Below are 27,868 nucleotides of genomic sequence, written 5' to 3'. Positions count from 1 at the left end.
AGCACTTCTTTTGGAGCTTTAATCTGCCTCTTTTTCGAGGGTATAAACTCAGTGAAATTTCCTTGGTAAAGATGTCGTATCAGGGCCCGGAGAGATAGCACAGTGGCGTTTGCCTTGCAAGCAGCCGATCCAGGACCAAAGGTGGTTGGTTCGAATCCCGGTGTCCCATATGGTCCCCCGTGCCTGCCAGGAGCTATTTCTGAGCAGACAGCCAGGAGTAACCCCTGAGCACCGCCGGGTGTGGCCCAAAAACCAAAAAAAAAAAAAAAAAGATGTCGTATCAGTCAGGTAAATGGATTATGCCACAGTAACATGGTGGGATTAGAATAGAAAGGTATGTTAAACCATTCTTTCATTCCTGGAATGAAACCTACTTGGTCATGGTGTATGACCTTCATGAGGCATTGGATCCTATTTGCTAGAATTTTGTTGAGGATCTTTGCATCTGTGTTCATCAGGAATATTGGTCTGTTGTTTTCTTTTCTTTTTCCTTTCTTTTCTTTTTTTTTTTTTGCAATATCTCTGTCTGGTTTTGGTATCAAGGTGATGTTACAAGCTTTCTTCTTCATCCTAAGACTTAACTTCCTTTACTTCCTTTTTTTTTTTTTTTTTTTTTTTGGTTTTTGGGCCACACCCGGCGGTGCTCAGGGCTTTCTCCTGGCTGTCTGCTCAGAAATAGCTCCTGGCAGGCACGGGGGACCATATGGGACACCGGGGTTTGAACCAACTACCTTTGGTCCTGGATCGGCTGCTGCTTGCAAGGCAAACACCGCTATGCTATCTCTCCAGGCCATTAACTTCCTTTTTAACGCTACCTGTGGAAAATTGACAAGGCAAATTAGTTATACATTAATATGTAGATGTAGGGCTCAGCGAGATTTTATACCAGATAGGGCACTCGCCTTGTATACTGACCTGGGTTCTATCCCTGGCATCCCATGTGGTCCTCTTAGCCCACCAGGAGTGATCAATGAGTATACCAGTCTAGTCAGCCAGTGAGGGTCCACTTCCAAGTGCTTTTGGGACCAGGTACATTCCACCAGCTGATGACCAGGAAAGAGCAGGTCCCAGGATGATGACCAGAGACACATTATTTCATTCTAACAATGCTATAAAGGACAGGAAGAACTGGAATATATACAGGGTGGCAGGTGGCAGAACATCAGCGTTGGACAGACAGGACCATGGAGAAATCAAACATAACATTGAGGATTAGGAATGTTTTGGGAGTAACACAATGGATCATAAAAGTAGCTTTATCTTTCTGCATCAGAGTTCTCTGTGAGGTAGGAGGGATGGCCCCGATTCAAGCCTGAATATGACCTCTTACATAGGGACAGAATGCCCCTCTTGGTGCTGTCCTTCCCCATCTCTGGAGTGGTGTCTCTGAAACTTTCTCCCAGAACAGTTGCTTTATGGGTTTTCACCTGGAAGCCCATAATGGTTTGGGAACAGCATCACAGGGGGGATCCAACATCTTAGTGCAGAGCAAGGAGTAGCTCCTGAACACTGCTGGTTGTGACCCCAAACCAAAAATAATATGTGTTATGTATAGTAGTTCTCATCCTATTATTTATGTTACCATTAAATTTTACTATAACTATAGTGGATATTATGGCATGTTTCAACCTATTGTCAAACTATAGAAGTATATTTTCAGTATTAATCAGATGAGGATGTTTATTATATTGTTCGCAAAAGAGACTCAGATAGGACATACCCAGTTTATTAATACGATAACATAGTAAAAGCAAATAATAAATAAAATGAAAAAATATAGTCACAGCTTTATGATAATTGTATTATAATAATGTAATAAAATGTAATAAAAGTTATGATTAGTTTTCATTTGACAGCTCAGTAAGTTTTACAGAACCATAGATGCAAAATAAAACTTTGATTTTTTTTTATCTTCTAGCCATCTACTTGTTCTATCTGTTACTATAACTTTAGCCTTTATTCTCTTTTTTTTTTTTTTTGGTTTTTGGGCCACACCCGTTTGACGCTCAGGGGTTACTCCTGGCTATGTGCTCAGAAATCGCCCCTGGCTTGGGGGGACCATATGGGACGCCGGGGGATCGAACCTCGGTCCTTCCTTGGCTAGCGCTTGCAAGGCAGACACCTTACCTCCAGCACCACCTACCCGGCCCAAACAAAGAACATTTTTTTTTTTTTTTTTTTTTTTTTGGTTTTTGGGCCACACCTGGTAACGCTCAGGGGTTACTCCTGGCTATGTGCTCAGAAGTTGCTCCTGGCTTGGGGGACCATATGGGACACCGGGGGATCGAACCGCGGTCCGTCCAAGGCTAGCGCAGGCAAGGCAGGCACCTTACCTTTAGCGCCACCACCCGGCCCCAGCCTTTATTCTCTTAATCCGCATAGCACTATGACTATTTATGATAATCATTTTTTTACATTTCAACTGAAGATCTTGATAAAGTAGAAAACTATTTGTATTGTTATTCCCAAAGTGTTAACAATATTTTAATCATCAAAATGACTGTAAATTCTGGGGCCGGGCGGTGGCGCTGGAGGTAAGGTGCCTGCCTTGCCTGCGCTAGCCTAGGACGGACCGCGGTTCGATCCCCCGGCGTCCCATATGGTCCCCCAAGAAGCCAGGAGCAACTTCTGAGCGCATAGCCAGGAGTAACCCCTGAGCGTCACAGGGTGTGGCCCAAAAACCAAAAAAAAAAAAAAAAAAAAAAAAAAAAAAAAAAAAAAAAAATGACTGTAAATTCTATCAATATTGAATCTACAGTATTTAAAATGGAAGAATTTCCTGGTACTGACTCTGTCTGGCTGAAATGTCAAAAAGTGACTGATTAATTTTAGTTGCACTGTAGTAATTAACTTTTATATTAGCTGTCAGATTCATAGCACTGTTGGACAGGTTCTTTCAGATAGGAAATTTTAAGTAGGTTCTTCTTAAATTTCTATTTGTTTGGAGAGCTACTCTGGCTCTCTGCTGCACTATGACTGTAATTAGAAATATTTTTATTAGGGCTGGAGCAGTGGCTCAGGCAGTAGGGCATTTATTTGTCTTGCATACACTAACCTAGGACAAACCATAGTTTGGTCCCCCAGCATCCCATATGGTCCCCCAAGCCAGGAGCGATTTCTGAGCACATAGCCAGGAGTAACCCCTGAGCGTCATTGGCTGTGGCCCCAGAAACAAACAAACAAAAAAAAGAAATATTTTTATTAGTTCAAAAAAATAGTTTTACTGGTGAGTATTTACATTATTGTCTGAACTTTATTTTGAAGATTAATGCAAATCCTGGAGATGTGTTACTCAATATATAAATCAAAAGTAAAGCATTAAATTTACTTCCTAATTGTTTTTGTAACTATGATTATTTATTTTATGATTGTTTAATAAATTTCTCTTTAATCTTAGACGGACACTTAGTACTGTGGAAAGGAGCAGACAGAAATATAAACCAGCTTCTCTCACAGTAGAGTTTGTCCCTTTCTTTTATCGTAAGTAGCAAATTGGATTTCTCTTATTTGATTCTGATGTTAGTTGCTTATTTTAAATTCTGATTCTGGCTCATATTCAGTTTTGTGTAATGATAGGACAAAAATGATAAGAACGTATCACTGGACAATTTAATTTACATTTTTCTGTGATTCTTTTTATTATTTTATCAACTTTTTCAAAAGTTATTTTTTCCCTAAGAGTTGAATCTTTTAATGACGTGTGTGTGTGTGTGTGTGTGTGTGTTTGTGTGTTTAAAATTTTTAGCCAAATTGTAGCAACTTACCCCTGCTGCTAGTGTGGGTATGCAACTTCATACCTTTCTATGTGAATCCTAATCCTAATGCACCTGTCACCAAAGTTCTAGTGCCAGCACATTAACCAAATGACCTCTCTAGTATTTCTCCCATTGTTTTCTTTCTCATTTTCTCTCATAAATATTTTAAAAGTTATTTTTGTTGTATTTTACCAATCTGTTTGCTTTGGTTATTTATATTCTACATGTTGATGGAACATCTAGTAACATGACCTATTTCATAGAGCTCTAAAGTCTTAGAGATTTGAGTCTTTCCATAGTGTAACCTTCTTCCTGTTTGGTCTGTGTGAGGTTTGTGCTACTGCTGTTGCTGCTGCTGCTATCTCGTTTGCAGAGACAGTAGCTGAAGTCATATTTTCCTTCTTCTAGTTCACCAACTCCATGGGCTTTTAGCTACCTATCTTTAAAAGGCAGGTGCTTAGGTTGATCTTGTAGATGTATTTCAGTGATAAGTTTATGGGCTAGGTATAAGACTTGTGGTTGGCTCCTAATTGTGTTTGAAGGGATTTTTTTTTTTACCAGATATGGTCTATTCTACCATGTGTTAGGCATGTCAGAAGTATACTTTATAATTTTGGGGGATGGAGCGATATTACAGCAGTGGAGCATTTTTGCCTTGACTACAGCTAACCTGGGACAGACCTGGGATCGGTTCTCGGTATCCTATATAGTCCCCCAAGCCCACCAGGAGTGATTTCTGAGAATAGAGCCAGGAGTAACCCTTGAGCACTGCCAGGTGTGGCCCAAAAAACAAATAAAGTAAAATAAAATAAAATAAAATAAAATAAAATAAATAAGGTAAGTTGGAGAATGTGATTCATTCCTTTAAAAAAAAAAGAATTTTCAAAGTTTTACTGAAAATACAATTGAAACTATGCCACTCTAAGTGTCATCTATGTAGCTTCTTGTTTTCTTTCTTGAAAAATGATTGTTGGGGGCCGGAGAGATAGCATGGAGGTACGGCATTTGCCTTTCATGCAGGAGGTCATTGGTTCGAATCCTGGTGTCCCATATGAGCCCCCGTGTCTGCCAGGAGCAATTTCAGAGCCTGGAGCCAGGAATAACCCCTGAGCACTGCCAGGTGTGACCCCCCCCCCAAAAAAAAAAACACAAAAAAAAAAGAAAAAAGAAAAATGATTGTCTTCAGGAGACATAGTACAGAGCTTAAGGTGTTTTCCTTGTAAGTGATCAGTCCTAGTTTGATCTGGTACTGAATGGTCCTTAAGGCATTAAAGAGAGTGATGCCAATGTAGAGATCAGAGATTACAACTTAAACATATTTGGGAGTAACTCCTCAGTTCTTTTGGGAGTAGCCTCAAAACAGAAACAAAAAGATCATCTTTAATCCCTGGTATCCCCCAATCACTCTCCAAAGGGGAAAAATTTTTGTCATATTTTAGTAATATAGATTTTTTTTTGTGATCTAAATACACTATCATGTTTCTCCTACTCTCAGTTGTCAGATCTTATTACCTTGGTAAGAAAGAAAGAACGGAAAAGTTCTTTGCTTGGTGAGGATGAATGCAGCAGTAATATTGAACACCAGCAGTCATATTGACTTCAGGTAGATAGACAAACTCACACATCACAATTTGAAATACCTAGTACTTGCCTCATTTGTATCACCAGGGAATAGTTTGAGAGAAAATTCAAAGATGTATAAGGTGCCCTGGCTTAGAAGTGTTTTTTTATAGAATTCTTTATATCTTGTTATAATAGCCCATGAATATAATTCCTAAATCCTGTAATTCAGGAAATGCCTGAATTACAAGTTATGCGGCAGCCAGGGTAGTCCAAGGCTATGAGTTCCATCGCTATTTATATTTATTCAAATAGCATTTCTACTCCAGATTAGTATTTACGTTTTTTTTTCTTTTTTTTTATCTTTATTTAAACACCGTGATTACAAGCATGATTATAGTTGTATGATTACAGTCATGTAAAGAACACCCCCCTTCACCAGTGCAACATTCCCACCACCAATTTCCCAGATCTCCCTCCTCCCCACCCCCCTACACCTGTACTCGAGACAGGCTTTCTACTTCCCTCATTCATTCACATTGTTATGATAGTTTTCAGTGTAGTCATCTCTCCAACTGCACTCATCACTCTATGTGATGAGCTTCATGTCCTGAGCTGCACCTACCAGCCCTCATCTCTCTTGTCTAGTATTTACGTTTTAAGTGAGGTTGTTTTTATCGAAATTTACTTTGAAGAATGTGAAAAGAGAGAATAAGGGGAAGTATGTTCAAGAAGAACACAGTGAACAAAAATAGACAAGAGAGATACATGATTAAGGAATAATATGGGCTTGAAGAGAAAACCAACCTTTGTCATATTTAAAGTTAATTTGTGATCTATGAAGAGAAAATATTTGCTGGGGCCAAAGCTATAGCACAGTGATAAGGCTTTTGTCTCACATGCAGCTGATGCAAGATGGACCTGGGTTCAATCCCAGGCATCCCATTTGGTCCCCCAAAGCCAGGAGCGATTTTGAGCACATAGCCAGGAGTAACCCCAGAACGTCACTGGATGTGGCCCCAAAACAAAACAAAGCAAAACAAAAAAAAAAAAGAAAATATTTGCCAACCTTTCATTAGCCATTATGTATAATGGAGCCAATAAAATCTTTCAATTATAAAAAAAATTTTTCCTTTTGTCATTTTTCAACTGATCTTGGTATAGTACTTTTTGCACAACATCAATAACTTGGTTTGTGTTGTAGAAAACTATCATTCTGAACCAGTTATTTCTCTGAAGATTGCAAATTTGTGTGTGTAGTTTTGTAAACTGTGTGTGTTTCTGGGTGCTCAAAAAGAGGGTATTTATGTTGTGGGGGATTTGATGACTTTTGGGGATTGAGTCCAGAGGTAGACCCCAAATAGAGCCCAGAGATTACAAAGCAGGGCTGTACCACTGAGTCACATTCCTGGACTTCATTGAATTTATTTTAGTATTTTATATTTATTTATTATTTATTATTTATTTAGTATTTTATAGTCAGTTCTAATCACTACCTTTGGGGGAGGAGGGATCTTTCAAAGGGGTCTTGGGTGCCACCCCACCAATACTTGACCTGTATGGACTGAAAATTTAGTGCTTGCGTAAACAGTGAGGTGCTGCTTAGGCCCAGAATTGCTAGGAATTACCAAGGTGACACCAGGCAAAGATGAGAGACCACATGGTATTAGGAATCTTGCCAGGCGCTAAATTCAACAGTCCTTAGCCCCAGTCATTCTTTTGAATTAAAATGGTTCTGTACGTGGTCACTTGGAATATTGTATCTTGTTTATTTTGCCTTTTCATGTAATTAATAGTATTTTTTAAAGCACAGAAGTTTCTAGTTTAGAGGTTATTAAAATGAGCTGTAGTATTCATACTATATCAGGAAGGTCAGGAAGTTTTTCTTGTATTATTTTTCTTTTATGAGCTTTCACATTAGGTCATTTACATGTTTTGAGTTTTTGGTTTTTTTTTTTGCTTTGTTTTGGGGCCACACTTGGTGGTGCTCAGGGGTTACTCCTGATTCTGAGCTCGAGGGTAATTCCTGGCAGTGCTGGGTGGGAGGCACTTGGGATGCCGGAGATCAAGCCAGGGTCAGCTGTGTGCAAGGCAAATGGCCTACACTCTGTGCTATGACTCTGGCCCCTTGAGTTAATTTTTTTTTTAATAAAAAAGTTATTTTGTTATTGTTCTAGAGTTTTTTTTGTTTTTTTTGGGGGGGTGGTCACACCTGGCAGTGCTCGAGGGTTACTACTGGCTCTCACTCAAAAATCATTCCTGGCAGGCTCGGGGGACCATATGGGATGCCGGAATTCGGCATGCAAGGCAAATGCCCTGCCTCCATGCCATCTCTCACTGGCCCCATCTAGCAACATTTTTTAAAATTCCTTTTCTCTGGGGCCGGAGAGATAGCATGGAGGTAAGGCGTTTGCCTTTCATGCAGGAGGTCATCGGTTTGAATCCCGGCGCCCCATATGGTCCCCCGTGCCTGCCAGGAGCAATTTCTGAGCCTGGAGCCAGGAATAACCTCTGAGCACTGCCGGGTGTGACCCAAAAACCACAAAAAAAAAAAAAATTCCTTTTCTCTTAATTACCTTGTAATTTTTTTTCTTTTTTTTTGGTTTTTGGGTCATACCCGGCAGTGCTCAGGGGTTACTCCTGGTTCTCTGCTCAGAAATCACTCCTGGCAGGCGTGGGGGACCATATGGGATGCCGGGATTTGAACCACTGCCCTTCTGCGTGCAAGGCAAACGAACTATCTTCATGCTATCTCTCTGGCCCCACATTTCTTTTTTTTTTTTTTTTTTGGTTTTTGAACCTTGTAATCTATATTTAAAAAATATCAGTTGATAATGTAATATGGGTAGATTTCAGGATTCCTTTTGTTTTTCATTTCTCATTACATGCTACTGCCACACTATATTGATTACTATAACTTTATTCTAAGTCTTTATTTTGTTTGTTTTTGGTTTTTGGGCCATACCTGGCAGCACGTAGGGGTTACTCCTGGCTCTGCACTCAGAAATCACTGCTAGCAGGCTTAGGGGAATCATACTAGATACCGGGTATTGAACCCAGGTCCGTCCTGGGTCAGCCGTATATAAGGCAAAAATGCCCTACCACTGTGCTATCTCTCTCTCACCCCTATTCTAAGTCTTGAAATAATTAACTCATTTCTTCAATTTGGTTCTTTTTCAGATTGCTTTATTTATTTTAGGTCTTTTTGTTTGTTTCTTTGTTTATGAGTCACATCCAGCAATATCAGGGCTCCTAACTCTGGACTGAGGGATCACCTCTGGCAGGAGGGGCTTATGAAGTATTAGGAATCAAAATGGGGTTCACAACTCTTATTTTTTTTAGCTCTCTCTTCTTCTCCCTTCACTGGGTCCACTGCTTTTGTACAAATGCCTTACCTGCCATTCTATCTCTGACCATTCCGTATTTAAAGTTATTTTAAATTTACTTTATATAAAGAGCATCTATCACATAGTTGGCATAATTGATCCTAAAACATTTGCTTTCAGGGAAGAGAAATTGTTAAAAACAAAAACAGAAAAGAAAGAATAAAAGAAGGAAAAAAGTACAGAACGAGAACATTTATGAAAATTATTGTATCGTAATGAGGTTGATAAATCATTGTCATAAAGCTATTGTTGCTAGTTGACCATTCTATTTCATCATTTGCTTCTGACTTTATGTGGCTTCTGATATACATTGGCATCTAAATTGGTGTGTTCCTCTGAGGATGGCAGAATTAAACAAAAATGGAATTTTTGTACTGCCACAAATGTGGCTGCATGGTCCAAGAATTTTAAGGACTATTGCAGATACTGCAGCTATAGTGGGGCTTTTTTTTTTTTGGCTGCCAGGCTCCTGGAATTGTGAGAAGGCAGGAGAAGAGTGCCTATACTTCAGAGAAGTCCTGGTGATGTCAGCCTAAATACCGGCATAACTGGGGTTTTGGTCAGATTGGTGTCTCTGCAGAGAGCCATACTGGTGAAGCAGGACCACAGGAGGAGCAGCGATTGTGGGCAATGGCTGTAGTAGGTGTGTCCTCGGTGGGGTGGTCTAGGGTGGGGACTTGGTCCATCCTCTCCTGAGATTGCCAGATATCAGCTCCATGGCTGATATACCATAAATTTTCAAGGCTTAGTTTGCAACTGTTTTGAGAACAGAGTGAGTTTCGGAGCTGACTGGGTACAGATGTGGTGACTGCCACATCTTTTATATCTATTTTATATCTTTTTTTATATTTTTTATATTTTATATCTATTTTATAGTAAATATTTTTGTTTCCATATGAAGGACTGCTATGATTTTAATTGGAATCTGAAGGAAATTTCCATTTTAGGAACATTAAGGGGCTGGGAAGGTGGCGCTAGAGATAAGGTGTCTGCCTTGTAAACGCTAGCCAAGGAACAGACCGCGGTTCGATCCCCCGGCGTCCCATATGGTCCCCCTAAGCCAGGGGCAATTTCTGAGCACTTAGCCAGGAGTAACCCCTGAGCGTCAAACGGGTGTGGCCCAAAAAACAAAACAAAAAAAAAAGAAATAAAAAAATTTAAAAAAAGGAACATTAAGACTTCAAGTTCATGCATCTGACATGTCATTTTTTTTATATTACTTATTTCTGAAATTTGCTATGTCATGTTAGTTACTTCCTGAAAACGTCTTAGCTTTCAACATAAAATTTTGCATGCATTTTGGCACTTAATCCCAAAGTTTTTAATTGATCAAACCCCCAACACCACCACCAACATGCAAGGCAAGCATCTTACCTGCTGTACTGTCACTCTGGCCTTGACTTATTAATGTTTGTTTCTTTTATTCTTTCTTTTTGTGTCTGTAGTGGTAGTGGTGATGTGTGTGAGGGGTTGCTTTGAGCCATGCTGGGCAGTGCTCATAGTCTGGGAATAACTCTTGGTGGTGCCTGGGGGCCATATGCTATTCAAGGGATTCGAACTGGAGTCAGCCACATGCAAGGCAAGCATCTTAACTCCTGTACTATTTCTCCAGCTCCCTTGTTTAATATATCTTGTCTTTTTTATTTCAAATATTAACATGCTAATTCCAGCACTCTTAGTTATTTGGCATATATTTAATATCTTTTTACGTGTTTTTGTGTGTGCCATATAGTTCCACAGAATAATCATCATTCATCTCTGTAAAATCAGTTAGTTATTCAGCTAATGACTTCTCTTTATATTTTTGCTTGTCTTAGAATTTCTCACTATTTTGTGAAGACTGATCCTCAAACAGATCCTTATGCTTACTCTTAGAGTGATTTTTCCACCCAGCTTTTTCCATTTCAGTACTGCTTTATAAACTCCATCTGCCTAGACCTCTGCCAACCTTTTATTTATTTTCTGCCTCAACAAATTTTCATATTCTCTACCTATTATTTCCACCTGTGTTCACAAATAAGAGACAAAGGTTATCTATAGATTCGCTTTGCTTTCCTTGTGTATCACAGTATTATCACTCAACTGTAGAACCTGTTTTGCCCAAGTGTTTAGTTGTTTTATAGCAAGAACCTATGTGTAGGGATAGTTTTTCTAGCATAGATGAAATGGTTTAATTTTTTAGTTGTCAATTTCTATAATTTTACGTTACTATTGGAAGTTTTTTGTCCGGATGCATAATGACTTATAAAAAGAATGCTCATTTTTCAATTATTAGGATCAGAAAAAAAGGGTAAAAAGAACACAGAATTATTATTTGAGATATAGGAAACTGAGGCACATCATTGTAAGTAGTGCTTATTATGCTCTTGAGTAATAAGAGATGTTGTAACATGTTTATTTTAATGCTTAATGAACTCAGCATGTATTAAGTTAAATGTTACTTTTTTTCTGTATTGTTTTTGGACCACACCCACTGTTCTGTGGGTTTTTTGTTTGTTTTTGTGTTTGGGTAACACCTGATGACACTCAGGGGTACTTGTGGCTATGAGTTCAGAAATTGCTCCTGGCTTCGGGGACCATATAGGACGCCAGGGGATTGAAGCGCGGTTCGTCCTAGGCTAGTGTGGGCAAGGCAGATGCCTTACCACTCTGGCCCTGGTGCTGTGGGTTTTGTTTGTTTGTTTGGTTTTGGGTCACACCCAGTGGCAGTACTCGGGTTACTCCTGATTCTGTGCTCAGAAGTCGCTCCTGCCAGGCTTGGGGACCATATGGGATGCCGGGAATTGAACTGGAGTCCTTCCAGGATTGGCTGCTTACAAGGCAAATGCCCTACCGTTATCGCTCCGTTCCCTGTGGGTTTGGGTTTATTTTTTACTCTAGCAGGCTCAGAACATGATACATGATACTTGGGTTTAAACCTGGGTTGATCACATGCGAGGCAAGTACTATACTGTCTCTCCAGCCCTAAGTTAATTTGTTGTTGTTGTTGTTTTGTTTTGGGGTCATACCAGCATTGCTCTGGGGCTACTCCAGGAAGGCTTGGGGGATTATATGGGATGCTGGGATTTGAACCACCGTCCTTCTGCATACAAGGCAGATGCCCTACTGCTGAGCTATCTCTCTGAACCCACTTAAGTTAATTATTTTTAAAACATGATGATGTAGGACGGGCCGGAGAGATAGCACAGCACAGTCCCCCAAACCAGGAGCGATTTCTGAGTGCATAGTCAGGAGTAACCCCTGAGCTTCACTGGGTTTGTTTCCCCCCCACCAAGAAAGAAAAGAAGTTGCTCCTGGCAGGCTCAGGTGACCATATGGAATGCCGGAATTTGAACTCATGACGTCCTGTGTTGGCCGCATCCAAGGCAAATGCCCTACTGCTGTGCTATACCTCCAGCCCCTGATTTTTTTTGTTTTGTTTTGTTTTTAATGAGATTGGTACTAGAAATTAAGCCCAGGGCTCATCTCTGTAAATCAGGAACTTACTACCATTGAGCTACATCCCTGGCACTCCTTGTTTTTATTTCTTTTTTTGGGGGGGGCCCACCCAGTGGCTCTCGGGTTACTTCTGGCTCTGTGCTCAGAAATCGCTCCTGGCGAGCTCGGGGAAACATATAGGATGCTGGGGATTGAACCCAGGTCCGTTCTGGGTTGGTCACATGCAAGGCAAACACACAACTGCTGTGCTATCGCTCTGGCTCTTCATTGTTTCTTTTGTGCTGTTTTCTTTTCTCTTTTTCATGTATGTGTACATATATGTATACATGTTTTTATAAACTTATAATGTCATAATGTTTATAATGTTTAAATAAATATTAATTATTCTTTGGACAATAATGTTAGAATAGGGGCCAGAGTGATAGCACAGCGGTAGGTCTGGCGCGGTACAGACCTGGTTCAACCCCCGGCATTCCATATGGTCCCCCAAGACTGCCAGAAACGATTTCTGAGCGCAGAGCTAGAAATAACCCTGAGCACCAGTGGGCGTAGCCTAAAAAGTAAAAGTAAATAAATAAAAGAATGTTAGAATATTAACCCTAGAATAAACTCAAAAAATCTTTTGCCTTATTCAATTTTATAATTGAATACTTAATAGTTATACTAATCAGAAGCAGTAATAAAATCAAATAAAAACACATATAATTGGGTCCAAAAAAGTGTGTAGGGCCCTTGCTTTGCACAAGCTTTGGGCTTGATCCCGTTTACTATATATGGACTTCTGAGCCTGCTAAGGGTATTTTTTGAGCACAGAGCCAGCATTAAAACTCTGAGCACTTCAGAGTGTTGTTCCAAACCAAAAATAGGTAAAAAGAAAGCATCTAATCATATGTCTGCCTTGGTTTAGTGTCTATTACTTAATGGTCATGACTTCCTATTTGCTTTTTTTAAATAAGCTGACAAGAGGCTGAAGAAAAAGTCAAAGGGTTGGAGCTGCATGCTTTGATCTCTAGTACTACATAATTCCCTTAAGCATACTAAGGGTTCTACCATCACTACTAATGTGGTCCTTGTGACCTTCGTCCCTCCATGGCTTGAGCAGCACTTTTTTCATGTGTTTAAGTGCTAAACCATCATGTCCACACAGCCAGGTAGAGGAGTGCCAATGTGAGTGGACTCCAATGTGAGCGTCTTCTGATACCTCTGGGAGTTCACCCCTAAGTAGGTATGCAAAATATCCTTACATATAGATTATGAGATGTAAATAAGATACTGTGGAAAAATAATAAGATACTTCTATTTGCTCAACACTCATTTTGCAAAGGATTAATATACAAGATATATAAAATGCTTTTAAAACAACAACAAAAAAATAATCAACTGGGGCTGAAACAATAGCACAGTATGTAGGGAGTTTTCCTTAAATACTGCTGACTAGGGTTTGATCTTGGGTATCCCATATGGTTTCCCCGAGCCTTTCAGGAGTGAGTCCTGAGTGTAGACCAGGAGAAATCCCTGAGAACCACTGGGAATGGCCCCAAAAGAACAACAATAACAAAGCAAACAATTTAATCAAAAGGAGAGAAGAAATGAACAGACACTTTCTGTCAGAAGATATACAGATGGGTGGGGGTATAAAAATGTTCTCTTTTATTATCAGGGGAATGCAGATCAAAACTATAATGAGATATCTATCACTTCATGCCAGGGAGACTAGCACACATGAACAGGAATAAAACACCCAGGTTTGACATGGATATGGGGAAAAGGAAACCTTATCGACTATTGGTGAGAATGTTGTATGGTTCAGTCTCTTTGGAAAACTATTTAAACTAAGTCTTGAGCTTCCATATGACCTGTGGGCCCCAAAACTCTTGTTTTTGCATTTGTGTTCCTTTATTCATTGCAATACTAATATTCACAGTAGCTAAACTCTGGAAATAGTTTTAAGTTTCCATGAACAAAATTCTGTATAAGGTATGTATGTGTACTTGAATGTTATGGAGCTATAAGACAAGACAAATTTATGCACTTTGCTGCTACATGAATGGATCCTCAGGGTACCATACTGAGTGAAGTTAGTCAGAGAAGAGGGACAGATACAAAATGGTCTCTCTCTAAGAGAGACGCAGAATAGTCTCACTCATCTATGGGTTTTAAGAAAAATAAAAATCATTTTTGTAACAATCCTCAGAGACAATGAGAGGAGGGCTGGAACACCAGCTCACTCCATGAAGCTCACCACAAAGAGTGGTGAGTACAGCTATAGAAATAACTACACAGAGAACTACCATAATCAAGTGAATGAATGAGGGAACTGGAAAGCCTGTCTGGAGTATAGGTGGGGGGGGGGTGGAGGGAGATTTGGGACATTGGTGGCTGGAATGTTGCACTGGTGAAGGGGGGTATTCTTTTTTTTTTTTGTTTTGTTTTGGGGGGGGGCCACACCCTATAACGCTCAGGGGTTACTCCTGGCTATGCGCTCAGAAGTTGCTCCTGGCTTGGAGGACCATATGGGTCGCCGGGGGATTGAACCGAGGTCTGTCCAAAGCTAGCACTGGCAAGGCAGGCACCTTACCTCTAGCGCCACCGCCCGGCCCCAAAGGGGGGGTATTCTTTACATGACTGAAACCTAATCACAATCATTTATGTAATCAAGATATTCAAAAAAAAAAGAAAAAATGAAAAACAAAACAAAACAAAACAAAACAAAAATCAAAAACAAAATGGTCTCTCTCATGTGGGATATAAAGAACCATAGTAAGAGTGACCAATGACCAAAAAAAACAAAACATGGTGGGGTGTTTGGTATTGGTCCTTTTATATGCATGAACAGTATTATATATAATGATGCCTCAAATAAAAATTTCTAAAACTGTTACCTGATGGAAGATTTCTTATTTCTTCTTATAAAAATGCATATAAATTTGCCTTTTAGCAAATTTTAGAGTTTTCACAAAATATCCCCAGTATAACTGAAACCCAGACTCCTGTTCCTCCATTATATCCCTTTGTCATCTTCATTCCCAGTTTGATTTCTTTTCTTCTCTGTTTTTTTTCCTCCCAAGGCTCTGGGGTCAAGGATGATCTTGGCATTTCCCTTTTACTAAATTACATTTCCTAATACAGTTATTTTATATACCACAGATAAGTGAGATCATCCTGTATTTGTCTTTCTTCTTCTGGCTTCACTGAACACTATAGCTTACGATTCCAACAAAGTTGCAGCAAATTGCATGGTTTCATCATTCCTTGTAGCTGCATAGTATTTCTTTGTGTATGTGTACCACACCTTCATAACCCATTTATTGGTCAATGAACACAGGTTAATTCCATATCTTAGTTATTATACTCATTGTAGCAATGAATAATGGTGTACATATGTACTTTTTTTTTTTTGGTTTTTGGGCCACACCCGGCGGTGCTCAGGGGCTACTTCTGGCTCTCTGCTCAGAAATAGCCCCTGGCAGGCACGGGGGACCAAATGGGACGCTGGGATTCGAACCAACCACCTTGGGTCCTGGATCGGCTGCTTGCAAGGCAAACACTGCTGTGCTATCTCTCCGGCCCCACATATATACTTTTGAATGAAAAATTTTTTTTTTTTTTTTGCTTTTTGGGCCACACTCAGCGGTGCTCAGGGGTTACTCCTGGCTGTCTGCTCAGAAATAGCTCCTGGCAGGCACGGGGGACCATATGGGACACCAGGATTCGAACCAACCACCTTAGGTCCTGGATCGGCTGCTTGCAAGGCAAACACCGCTGTGCTATCTCTCCGGGCCCTTGAATGAATATTTTTAAATCCTTGGAAGAGATAACAAAAGTGGGATTTCTGGGTCACGTGACAGCTCAGGCCTAAGCTTATTGAGGACTGTCCACTCTCCACTACAGCTTTCCACACAGATAGAACAAAATATACCCATCAGCAGTGAATGAGTTTTATTTTTACCACATTCCTGCCAGCACAGATTGCTCCTGCTATTTTTGATATATGCCATTCTCACTGGTGTGACATATCTCTCTGTTGTCTTGATCATCTTCTTTAATGATATGTGATGCTAACTAAGCTCTTTTACATGTGCCTATTAGCATTTTGTTTTTCTTCCTCTTAGAAGTGTCTGTTCATTCCTCTTCCTACTTTTTGATGGGAATCTTGAATTTTTTTTTGTTGATCTTTGTTCATTATATATCCTGAGTATTAAGCCCTTTTCTGAAGCGTTGAATCCAAATATTCTTTACCCATTCAGTTATCATCTGTCCTTTAGTTTTAGCCTGTGTTTCTTTTACCATGCAGATACTCATTAATTTGATATAATCCCATTGTTGCAAATACATGTCTAATATTTTCTAGCTAGACATTCCTTAGAGATAAATCATGTCATAAAAGGGAAATCTTACTTGATTATTTGTGTGTTATATTCACAGAATGTTTTCAGGAAAGTGAACATCTCAAGGAAAGTCTTAAATGTTGCTTATTGCATCTCTTCGGAGCCATTGTGGCCGGTGGGCAGGTGAGGAATGTGTTCCAAGTTACTGTATAAACTGAGACTTAACAATGCTTTTCCAGGATTTCCATGTATTATTCACTTTTTTTTTTCATTTTTATTTTTTTTATTTTTGGCCCACACCTGTTGACATTTAGGGGTTACTCCTGGCTATGTGCTCAGAAATTGCTCCTGACGTGGCTGGAGAGATAGCACAGCAGTAGGGCGTTTGCCTTGCATATAGCCAATAATGGAGAAATTGCTTCTGGCTTGGGGGACCATATGGGACGCTGGGGTGGGGAGGGGGATCGAAGGTTCGTCCTGGGTTAGAGTTTGCGAAACAAACGTCTTACTGCTTGTGCCACCACTCTGGCCCCTATTCACTTTTTTTTTTTGGTTTTTGGGCCACACTCAGCGGTGCTCAGGGGTTACTCCTGGCTGTCTGCTCAGAAATAGCTCCTGGCTGGCATAGGGGTCCACATGGGACACCGGGATTTGAACCAACCACCTTGGGTCCTGGATCGGCTGCACCACTCTGGCCCCAATTCACTCTTTTTTTTTTTTTTTTTTGGTTTTTGGGCCACACTCAGCGGTGCTCAGGGGTTACTCCTGGCTGTCTGCTCAGAAATAACTCCTGGCAGGCATGGGGGACCATATGGGACACGGGGATTCGAACCAACCACCTTTGGTCCTGGATCGGCTGCTTGCAAGGCAAACACCGCTGTGCTATCTCTCCGGGCCCCTTATTCCCTTTTTTTAATCTGATAAACCATAAATATTTTTCAGTTTGCCTTATTTTAAATTAACCAAATTATTTTTTTCAGAATCTGAATAGTAATTAGCATTAGCAATAAACTGCTATTAAATGACCTAATCTAACACATTCTAGTATAAATTCTTACTGTATACATTTCTTATTGTATACATCTTATTGTATACATTTGTTTTTGTTTTGGGGCCACACTGGCAATGCTTGGGGTTACTCCTGGGTCTATACTCATGAATTACTCCTGGCGGTGCTCAAGGGACCATATGGGATGGCGAGGAGGATGAAACTTGGTTAGCTTTTTGCAAGACAAGCACCTTCCCTACTATACTTTCACTATACTATATGCCAGTAGTATAGTTCTTTCTTTACTTAGGTAGTAGTTAGCCCTATTCATATACTCGATGAAATAAAATTCTAGCAGTATGGTTTCCTAAGATATAATAGGGCTATTTATAATGATTAAATGCATGTGTCAAAATATATATTTATATTCCTCAACAAATGCAACTATTATTATTTAAGAAGATTTTTATTATGAGTTAATTTATTTTTCAAGTTGAGTGTCTTTATAGATAATTGTGACAATTTTTGTTTGTTTTTAGTCCACTCAGGCACTGCTTGAAGCTTAATCCTTGCTCAAAAATTGAGGATCAATCCTGGTAGGGCTCAGGTGACTATATGGGGCATGTACCCATTAGATCTCTCTCCAGCCCCTGTGGAAAACATTTTTTTGTTTTGTTTTGTTTTTTTTTGGGCCACACCTGTTTGATGCTCAGGGGTTACTCCTGGCTATGCACTCAGAAATCATCCCTGACTTGGGGGGACCATATGGAATGCGGGGGATGGAACCATGGTCCTTTCTAGGCTAGTGCTTGCAAGGCAGATGCCTTACCTCTAGCACCATGTCTCTGGCCCTTGTGGCAAACATTTAAGTATAATTAGTATATCAATTGAAAGTAGGTTTATTGTTCAGAAAAAAACATTTTACATATTTTCTTTTATTGTAATGTTTAAGTCAGAGGCTTTTAATATTTTTTTCTTTTTTGGTTTTTGGGCCACAGCTGACAGTACTCAGGGGTTACGTTACTCCTGCCTCTGTGTTCAAGAATCACTCCTGACGAGTACTGGGTACCATATGGGATGCCACCGAATGATCCCAGGCTGGCCATGTGCAAGGCAAACACCTTACTCACTGTTCTATTGCTCTGACCTCTTTTAACACTTTCTGTACTACATACTTCTTTGACAGTTTTAAATAGTTTTAAAGTGTTAAAATTTTTTGTCAGAATGTTTTCAATAAATAACAGTTTTAAAAATATATAATCACAAGGAAATGATCTGTGCTAATTATTCAGTTACTAGATAATATTAGATATTCATAAAGTTAATTCTTATTATGTTTGGCTTATTATAGAATTAAATAAAAGAAGTATAGTATAGTATAGTAGCTAGTATATTTTCAAGGGAAAGATGAGAATAAATGATTTCAGTTTAGTATCTCTGGCTACAAAGTCAGAAGTGTTTTCCATAATACTACTTTGGTTTCCTAGTGCTCTGTCCTACCTTTTCTTTACCCTAGTTGAAAATAAGTGTCTCTTTGTACTGAAAAGAATGCTAACTATAAGCTTATTTTCACTTTCTTAAGCCCCTTCCTTTATGGACTGATATTTTCTTTTGCTTTGGTATACAATTTCATCATTTCTTCACTACCAGGAGTTAGATTAATGAGTATGGATGAAAAAAATTGGAGATGACATTGTTTTTGATAAATGAAGAAGGTGTTTGGATTTTTTCTCTTTTTAGAACAGCATGGACTTTATTTTTAATTTCTTTTTTTAAGTTTTTGGGTCACACTCAGGTATGCTCAGGGTGACTCCTACCTCTGTACTGAGTAATCACTTCTGGTAGTTGTCTGGGACCATATGGGATGCTGGGGCTTGACCAGGGTCAGCCATGTGCAAGACAAGTGCCCTACACACTGTACTATTTTTCCAGTCCCAAGGACTTTATTCTTTTTATTTCTCAGTGTAATCAAGCCATGAAAGACTTTTAGTAATTAAAATTTACACAAAATCAAATAAATACTGGAAAGTTCAATTTATTTCCTTATGTACTAAAAATTCGGGTGATGGCTATTGTTAGATATTTATTGAAATTAAAAGGTTGTTCATTTAATTTCATGAATACTATGGACATTTAGATAAGCTAAGTGTCTAAAGGTGTAAGTGGTAATATAAAGAGCAGAAAAAGTTCAGTGACTTCTTTCCTTCCTATAACATCATGGTTGGAAATCCCATTGTCATAGTGTTTGTTTTTCTTCAGATTAAATAAGGACATATGAATAACATGCATATTTTAGCTAGTTGTGTAAATTTAGACAAGTTATTATTATTTTTTATATTATAGAAATAGTATCACAGGTATAAGGACAAAACAACAAATAATGTGTGGTTTAACTGTATCCAAGATTAAATGAAATTAGTAAATTACACATATAGTTATAGTTCCTTGTAAGTAGTAGTAAATACTTAAATTATATTAGCTTAAGTTTTAAGTTTTTTTTCCTCTTTAATGATTTACCTGAAAGAGTTACCATTTATAATGTAGGAAAGTTCAGAAATGTATTTGTACAATCCTAGTTGTATCTTTGGAATAAATTTGCTCTAACCAACAGAAAGCCTGGAAGAGGCTTAATCAGATTGAGGTAGTTCTGATTTTCTTTCTTTCTTTCTTTCTTTCTTTCTTTCTTTCTTTCTTTCTTTCTTTCTTTCTTTCTTTCTTTCTTTCTTTCTTTCTTTCTTTCTTTCTTTCTTTCTTTCTTTCTTTCTTTCTTTCTTTCTTTCTTCCTTCCTTCCTTCCTTCCTTCCTTCCTTCCTTCCTTCCTTCCTTCCTTCCTTCCTTCCTTCCTTCCTTCCTTCCTTCCTTCCTTCCTTCCTTCCTTCCTTCCTTCCTTCCTTCCTTCCTTCCTTCCTTCCTTCCTTCCTTCCTTCTCTCTCTTTTCTTTTCTTTTCTTTTCTTCTTTTCTTTTCTTTTCTTTTGGTTTTTGGGTCTCACCCGGCAGCTCTCAGGGGTTACTCCTGGCTCCACGCTCAGAAATCGCTTCTGGCAGGCTCAGGGGATCATATGGGATGCCGGGATTCAAACCGATGACCTTCTACATGAAAGGCAAACGCCTTACCTTCATGCTATCTCTCCAGCCCCCAAGATCCTTCTCTTATTACTTGGAATGTGATATCCATTTCTTAGTCTACTACCACATATTCTTGGCCAGAATTATTGTCAAGTAACTGTCCCATCTGCGAAGAATGAAGGTAGAAGGCACAGTTTCAATATAAAAAGATTTCTATCTGGATAAAATCGGAGGTCTGTTAGTAGTGAGGAAATGTATGCTTAATATTAAGACACTAGTAACATAAGGAGCTGTAGCAATAGTATAGTAGGTGGGACACTTGCCTACATCACCAACTTAGGCTCAATTCCCAGAACCCCATAGTGTTTCCTAAGCCTCCACCAGGGCACAGCTCCAAGTGCACAGCCAGGAGTAAGCCCTGAACACTGCCAGATGTGTCCTCCCCCCAAAAAGTTGGGGGGGAATCACTAGCAGCATCTGTCAAAATGAATTACTTTAAAGAAAAAGTTGTCTGAGTGTTGTTCTCTTTATTTTTGCAATTTTAATTTGATTTGGGTTTTATCATTTCTCCTATTTCAGAAGAATGCTTTGCAAGCAATTTCTCCAGCCACCATGGAAGTTCTTATGAGAGTTTTGGCAGATTGTGACTCCTGGGAGGATGGAAATCCTGAAGAAGTCAGTAGGAAGATAGAACTCACTCTGAAGTGCCTTACAGAGGTGGTACATCTCCTTCTCACGAGTAGCTCTGACCAGCGCCAAGTGGAAACCAGCACTGTTTTAGAGAACTTTTTTAAGCTGCTAAACTCGGATCACTCTGCTTTACCTAATCAGAGGCAGTCCAGAGAATGGGAAACCCGGTTCATAGCCCTGCAGATAGAAATGCTGAGTAAGTATTACAGGCATTTAGTGTTTTCTGTTTTCAGAATCTTACTTTTTCTTTTCAATTTCCCACTTAGACTTGAAATGCAAGATAGATGCAAGGCCAAATGTTGATTAACTTAGACATTCTATAGCTATGTAGATTTTTTTCCTTAATATGAATTGATATTTTTGTTTTGCTTTATTTTTGGGGGCCATACTTGTAGCTACTCAGGACTTCTGGAATTATGCTCAGGAATTACTCCAAGTGGGGCTCAGGAGACCACCTGTGGTGCTAGTATGAAACCCAGGTTGGTTGATTGCAAAACATATACTTTCTGTATTATGTTTCAGGTTCTTGGAATTGATTTTTATTGTTGTGCTTGGGCCTACTGGTGCTTAATGTCCACCAGAGCCACAATTAGTAGGGCTGAGACTGTCTAGAGGGGACATGTGGTATTGGGGTTACATCTAATGGTATTGCAATGGTCATACCTCTGACTTCCAGAATTTGTGGATTTTTTTTTTTGTCTACAACATCTTTACCTGAATAACAAAGTTGAGCTGTTTCTGAGCAGATAGCCAGGAGTAAACCCTGAGCACTGCCGGGTGTGGCTCCCAAAAAAAATTCTAGGGGGAAAATATAGTAAATACCCTTTGTATTTTAATTTTGGGAGTCACCCACATACAATAAATCTTATGTGTGAATCTAAAGAGGTCACATCAACATCTGTCCTTCTTTTGAAGAATTTCTGTTTTGTTTATGTGTGTGCATGATTTTTCTTTCCCTCCCTTTTTATTAGTGGTTTGCTTTTGTGCTCATTCTGGGTATATATGTCTGTCTCTGCTTGCAAGGTCCTTCACTTGTAGATGAGACTTTTTTTAATAGATTCCTTTTTAGAAGAAATCTTTTTTTTTTTGGTTTTTGGGCCACATCCGTTTGACGCTCAGGGGTTACTCCTGGCTATGTGCTCAGAAATCGCCCCTGGCTTGGGGGGACCATATGGGACGCCGGGGATCGAACCGTGGTCTTTCCTTGGCTAGCGCTTGCAAGGCAGACACCTAACCTCCAGCGCCACCTACCCGGCCCCAGAAGAAATCATTTTAACTGATCTATTTCTCCACCACCATTTTTTAAGTACTTTGATTTACAGTACTGTTAATAATAGCTTCATGCATCCACTATTCTAGCATTGCCCCCACCACCAGAGTGTCCACTTCCCTTCTCTAATACCTCAAAACTCCTCCTGTCTACCACTTGCCTTGCATACCTCTAACCCCCACCTCAGAAACTTAGTTCTGTAGACCATCTCTCCCATTCTGAGAACTTGAGATATTAGTTTTCTTTCACTGTTTCTCTATATTTTATGTTTGAGAGATCTTTTTTTAATTGTGGAGGTTTTGATGACTACACACACATATAAATGAATAAAGTAAATATAAAGTGAATAAAATAAAATAAATAAACTCCTAAATTACAACAAAATTATGAATCATGATAAGTTGATCATTTAAAAACTTTATTTACATTTATTATAAATTTACAAATTAATAGTGCATAATTTTATGCTAACATATTAAAAATTTACATGAGATAGTTGTCTTACACATATACTATTTAACAGTAGTGAGTAAAGAAGTAAAAAAAAAATTTTGGGGGGGGGTCACACCTGGCAGCGCTCAGGGGCCACTCCTGACTCCATGCTCCGAAATTGCTCCTGGCAGGCACAGGGGACCATGTGGGATGCCAGGATTCGAACCACCAACCTTCTGCATGAAAGTCGAACGTCTTACCTCCATGCTATCTCTCCGGCCCCAATGAGTAAAAAAATGTAAAAGGAAATCTGAATAGTTTTATAAAAATTTAGAAGTGTTTTATCCTAAAAGGCTAATGTTGGGAGTCATAGAGATAGTACAATGGGTAGAGCATTTGCCTTGCATGTGGCCAACCCTTGTTCGATCCCAAAATTTCATATGTTGCCCTCATGCCTACCAGGAGGAATTTCTGAGTTGAGAGCTAGGAGTAATCAATCCCTCAATACCTCTAGGTATGCCCCCCCCTCAAACAAAAGGTAATGTTGGTTTTATGTTTTGAATATTGTAAGTAATGCTTAAGTATTTGAGATAAGTAAAAAATTTTTTTCTAAAGATGTCCAAAAATTCACCTTATTAGATATGAGTCAAAATAAATGAAACATTAATTCATTAAAGAATATAAATTTTAAGAATATAAAATTTTTTAACAAGCTAGGAAAAAACAGACTTTTCTTAATCTAATAGGTGACAACCAGAAGTTGTTGTCAATACATCTGTAAGATCACTTTTTACTTTTTTACTTTCACCCTCATTATGTCATCCTAAGGTGATCGTTTTATTGGAATGTTTGTTTTGTCTGTATTCCACTATTCGCTTCTGGCCTGTTAAATCTCATTGGACAGGTCTGCTCTGAATTTTATAGACTCAATTGAACTCAAATGGACTCAATTGTCTGTAAGCTTCTTTGATCTGATTGCTTTCAGTATCTGTCTTGGTGTTTGACTTTTGTCTTTCTGATTACAGTCTGAGGCAGTTTTTCTATTTGGGTCTATTTTGTTGGGAATCTTCAATCCTCTAGTACTTGTATGCCTGCACTCCTCAATGCTGGGGCGCGCGCGCGCGCGTGCGTGTGTGTGTGTGTGTGTGTGTGTGTGTGTGTGTGTGTTTTGGGTCACACCTTGCAGTAAACAGGAGTTACTGTGTGTGTGTGTGTGTGTGCGTGCGTGCGTGTGTGTGTGTGTGTGTGTGTGTGTGTGTGTGTGTGTGTGTGTTGGGTCACACCTAGCAGTACTCAGGAGTTACTGCTGGCTCCACATTCAGAAGTTTCTCCTGGCAGGCTGGGGGGACCATATGGGATGCTGGGATTTGAACTGGGGTGTGTCCTATGTTGGCCGCGTGCAAGGCAAATAAATGACTTAAGGCTGTGTTATTGCTCTGGCCCATGGGCAATTCTTTTTTTTGGGGGGGGCGGCCCACACCTGGCGGCGCTCAGGGGTTACTCCTGGCTATCTGCTCAGAAATAGCTCCTGGCAGGCACAGGGGACCATATGGGACACCGGGATTTGAACCAACCACCTTAGGTCCTGGATCGGCTGCTTGCAAGGCAAACACTGCTGTACTATCTCTCCGGCCCCGGGCAATGCTTTTTTAAAATGTTTTTATTGGATCACCATGACTCATAAATTTTCAAAGATATTCACAATTGCATTTCAGGCATACAATGACTTAGCACAATCTCTTTACTGGTGTCCCTTTCCTTCCACAACTGTTCCCAATTTTCTTCTCTCTAGGCACGTTTTCCTTTTAGGCACCCATGGTTTGCAGTATTGTTACTGGAAGCGTATCCTGCATATCATTACCTTCCTTCTTCTTGGATTTTCCCCTGCCCCTCACCTTTCTTGTTTTCTAGAGATTTCCTGCATTTCATCTTGAAGCTCATAGATTTTACCTTTCAATGCTGTTACCTTGCTGCTGAGGCATTCTGTTGAATTTTTTATTTCACCTACCAGGCTCTTAATTTTTGTTGCTTCTGATTTTAATTTTCTCACTTATGTTCTTATTCTTTCCTGTACTTTACTGCTGCCTGTACGACTGTTTCTTTGAGCTCATTAATCATTCTCATTACGATCCTTTATTAAGTCGTTATCTGAGAAGTTACAGTTCTGTTTGGTACTGATAGCACCTTCTGTTTAAGATCCTCTCTCCGTGAGCTCGGAAGGTTTCTATGGAGTTTCCCAATTGTGTTTACTCGGCTTTGAGGATGAATCTTTGTAGTTCACCCCTGTGGGAACAAACTCTCAGTGATTAGGCTGAATATTTTACTTTTCTTTGCATGCCAGTCCTCAGCCAGTGAGAGTAGATAAAAATGTGGGCAGTATGAGGTGCACTAAATAGAGCTGTCAAGGTCCAAGCTGCAGGGAGCAGAGGATCAACATATATGGTCTATATATACCCTATAGATATTGGGCATGGGTGGGGTAAATAGAACTAGCAAGCAGGGTGTGGGAGATGTGGATGTGAGACTGTTGAGATAACAGAGGTTGTGCATAGAGGCTGCTGCATTCAGGAAAAAGAGGGGAGGCAATCTGTGTCTGGTTCCAGAAAGGCCTTGGCAATAATACCAGTTGGGAAGTTAACCTCACCTGGAAAGTTGATTGAACTAGTAAAGGCTTTGAGATGTGTGACATGGATGTGTGTGGTCTGTAAAGCCAACAGAGGTTGTTAACTCAATAAATCATTTTAAAAATGTTTCTCTTGGGCCTGGAGAGATAGCACAGCTGCGTTTGCCTTGCAAGCAGCCGATCCAGGACCAAAGGTGGTTGGTTCGAATCCTGGTGTCCCATATGGTCCCCCGTGCCTGCCAGGAACTATTTCTGAGCAGACAGCCAGGAGTAACTGAGCATCGCCGGGTGTGGCCCAAAAACAAAAAACAAAACAAAACAAAAAAAAAGTTCCGGAGAGATAGTGTGGAGGTAGGGAGTTTGCCTTGCAGAAGGACAGTGGCTCGAATTCCGGCATCCCATAAGGTCTCTTGAGCCTGCCAGGAATGATTTCTGAGCATAGAGCCAGGAGTAACCCCTGAGTGCTGCCAGTTGTGACCCAAAAACACACAAACAAAAATGTTCTTGGGGGGCCGGGCGGTGGCGCTAGAGGTAAGGTGCCTGCCTTGCCTGCGCTAGCCTAGGACGGACCTCGGTTCGATCCCCCGGCGTCCCATATGGTCCCCCAAGCCAGGAGCGACTTCTGAGCGCATAGCCAGGAGTAACCCCTGAGCGTCACCGGGTGTGGCCCAAAAACAAAAAAAAAAAAAAAAAAAAAAAAAAAAAAAATGTTCTTGGGGTGTGGCCATGCAGTGTTAGGGATCAAACTCTAGCTATTCTGCTATTCTACTGAAATCCTTAGAGCTATCTTTTTATTATTGTTTCAGTTTTCTACTAGTTTTTGTTTGTATTCTTTTTTGTTTTGTGTGTGTCTGTGTGTGTTTGCCATACCCAGCAATGCTCAGTGCTTATTTCTCGCTCTGTGTTTGCTCAGGGATCACACCTGGCAGTGCTTAGGGGACCGTATAGGGTCAAAGGATTGAACCTGGGGCATCCATGTGCAAGGCAATACTATTGCTCCAGCCCCACATTTCCTGAATAATTTACTGTCATTGATTTATTCAGGTTTTCTTTTTCCTCTTGATTTTGACTTGGGATTTTGTAAAAGTCTATGGGTTGGCCTATTTCTTTCAGGTTCTTCCACATGGTGCATTGAAATTGTTGATAGTACACTCTTAAAATTATTGGTATTTCTGTCATTTCTTTTATTACTTCTCCCTTTGATTTTTTCTGTATATAAGGCTTTTATTTCCTTTTTTAAAGATTAGTTATAATAATATAATATAATATAATATAATATAATATAATATAATATAATATAATAAAATAATAGGTTATTATTTCCAAAATAATTTCTGTATATAAACTGAAATAAACCTAACCTTAAATTATGACTAAAATAAATATTTTGTTGCTCTATGTATTTTACTTTATAAACGATGGTTCTGTTTTTATTTTTGTAGATACCATCACAGCCATGTTAGATTGTACTGATAGGCCTGTTCTTCAGGCCATTTTTCTCAACAGTAATTGCTTTGAACATCTCATACGATTGCTACAAAATTGCAAGGTACTTTTCTATTATTATTGTTGTTTACTATTATTTTTTATTTAAAAATATCTATTATTGTATTTAAATTTTGGTATATATTTGAGCACATAATTATTGCTAAATCTTTTTTATATGGAGGGCATATAGGTATAGCAGAACATTTATAATCCTAACTTTTTATAAAGTATACTTTTCAATGGTATTAATCATATTTACATTGGTGTGCAGTCAGCACCAACCGCTGTTCCTGTTAGCTTTTCTTGATGTAAATAGAAACTCTGTACTCGTTATCTAAGTATACATTTTCCCTTCTCCATAGCCCCTGGTAGCCTCCATCTTTTCTGTCCCTATGATTTTGACTCTTCAATAGATTTCATATTAGTGAAATTACATAGTGTAGTCTTTTTGAGACTAATTTATTTAATTTTGCATTATATACTCAAATATTCTGTTTTGTAGCATATTGCAGAGTTTTCTGTTTAGGGACAAAGGGTGCTCCCAAGTAGCACTGGACGCCACTTCCTGTGATACTTGGGCAACTGATCTACATGGTATTATGGTGGGATCTCCTAGGGGTTCACCTTGTGGTGGACTGGGGAATAGGATTGAATTTGGGAATTTATGTATCCAAACATGCATCCCTACCTATCCCCTGAGCTATCTCCTAGCCATAGAATTTCCTTTTCTAAGACTATTATTAATATTTGATTGTGTGTATATATTGCATTTTGTTCATTCATTCATTGACTTATAGGTTCTTTTGTTGAATCTGCCTTCAGCTATTATAGATAATGCTGCTG

The 27,868-nt window shown here is 39.4% G+C and overlaps 1 protein-coding gene across 1 annotated transcript in view; it reads left to right on the top strand.

Moving 5' to 3' along the window:
* The window catches only part of NBEAL1 (neurobeachin like 1), a 185,556-nt gene that overhangs the window by 40,452 nt on the left and 117,236 nt on the right, over positions 1-27,868 (top strand). Inside the window, exons 6-9 of the mRNA XM_049773321.1 lie at positions 3,398-3,480; positions 16,565-16,650; positions 21,102-21,408; positions 26,980-27,086. Coding sequence (XP_049629278.1) covers positions 3,398-3,480; positions 16,565-16,650; positions 21,102-21,408; positions 26,980-27,086 — 583 coding nt within the window. The remainder of the gene's footprint in view (positions 1-3,397; positions 3,481-16,564; positions 16,651-21,101; positions 21,409-26,979; positions 27,087-27,868) is intronic.

Source organism: Suncus etruscus, chromosome 5, assembly GCF_024139225.1.
Source record: "Suncus etruscus isolate mSunEtr1 chromosome 5, mSunEtr1.pri.cur, whole genome shotgun sequence".
Taxonomy (NCBI): Eukaryota; Metazoa; Chordata; class Mammalia; order Eulipotyphla; family Soricidae; genus Suncus; species Suncus etruscus.
The sequence above is the reverse complement of the archived record's forward strand: the minus strand, read 5'-3'. Positions and strand labels throughout refer to the sequence as shown.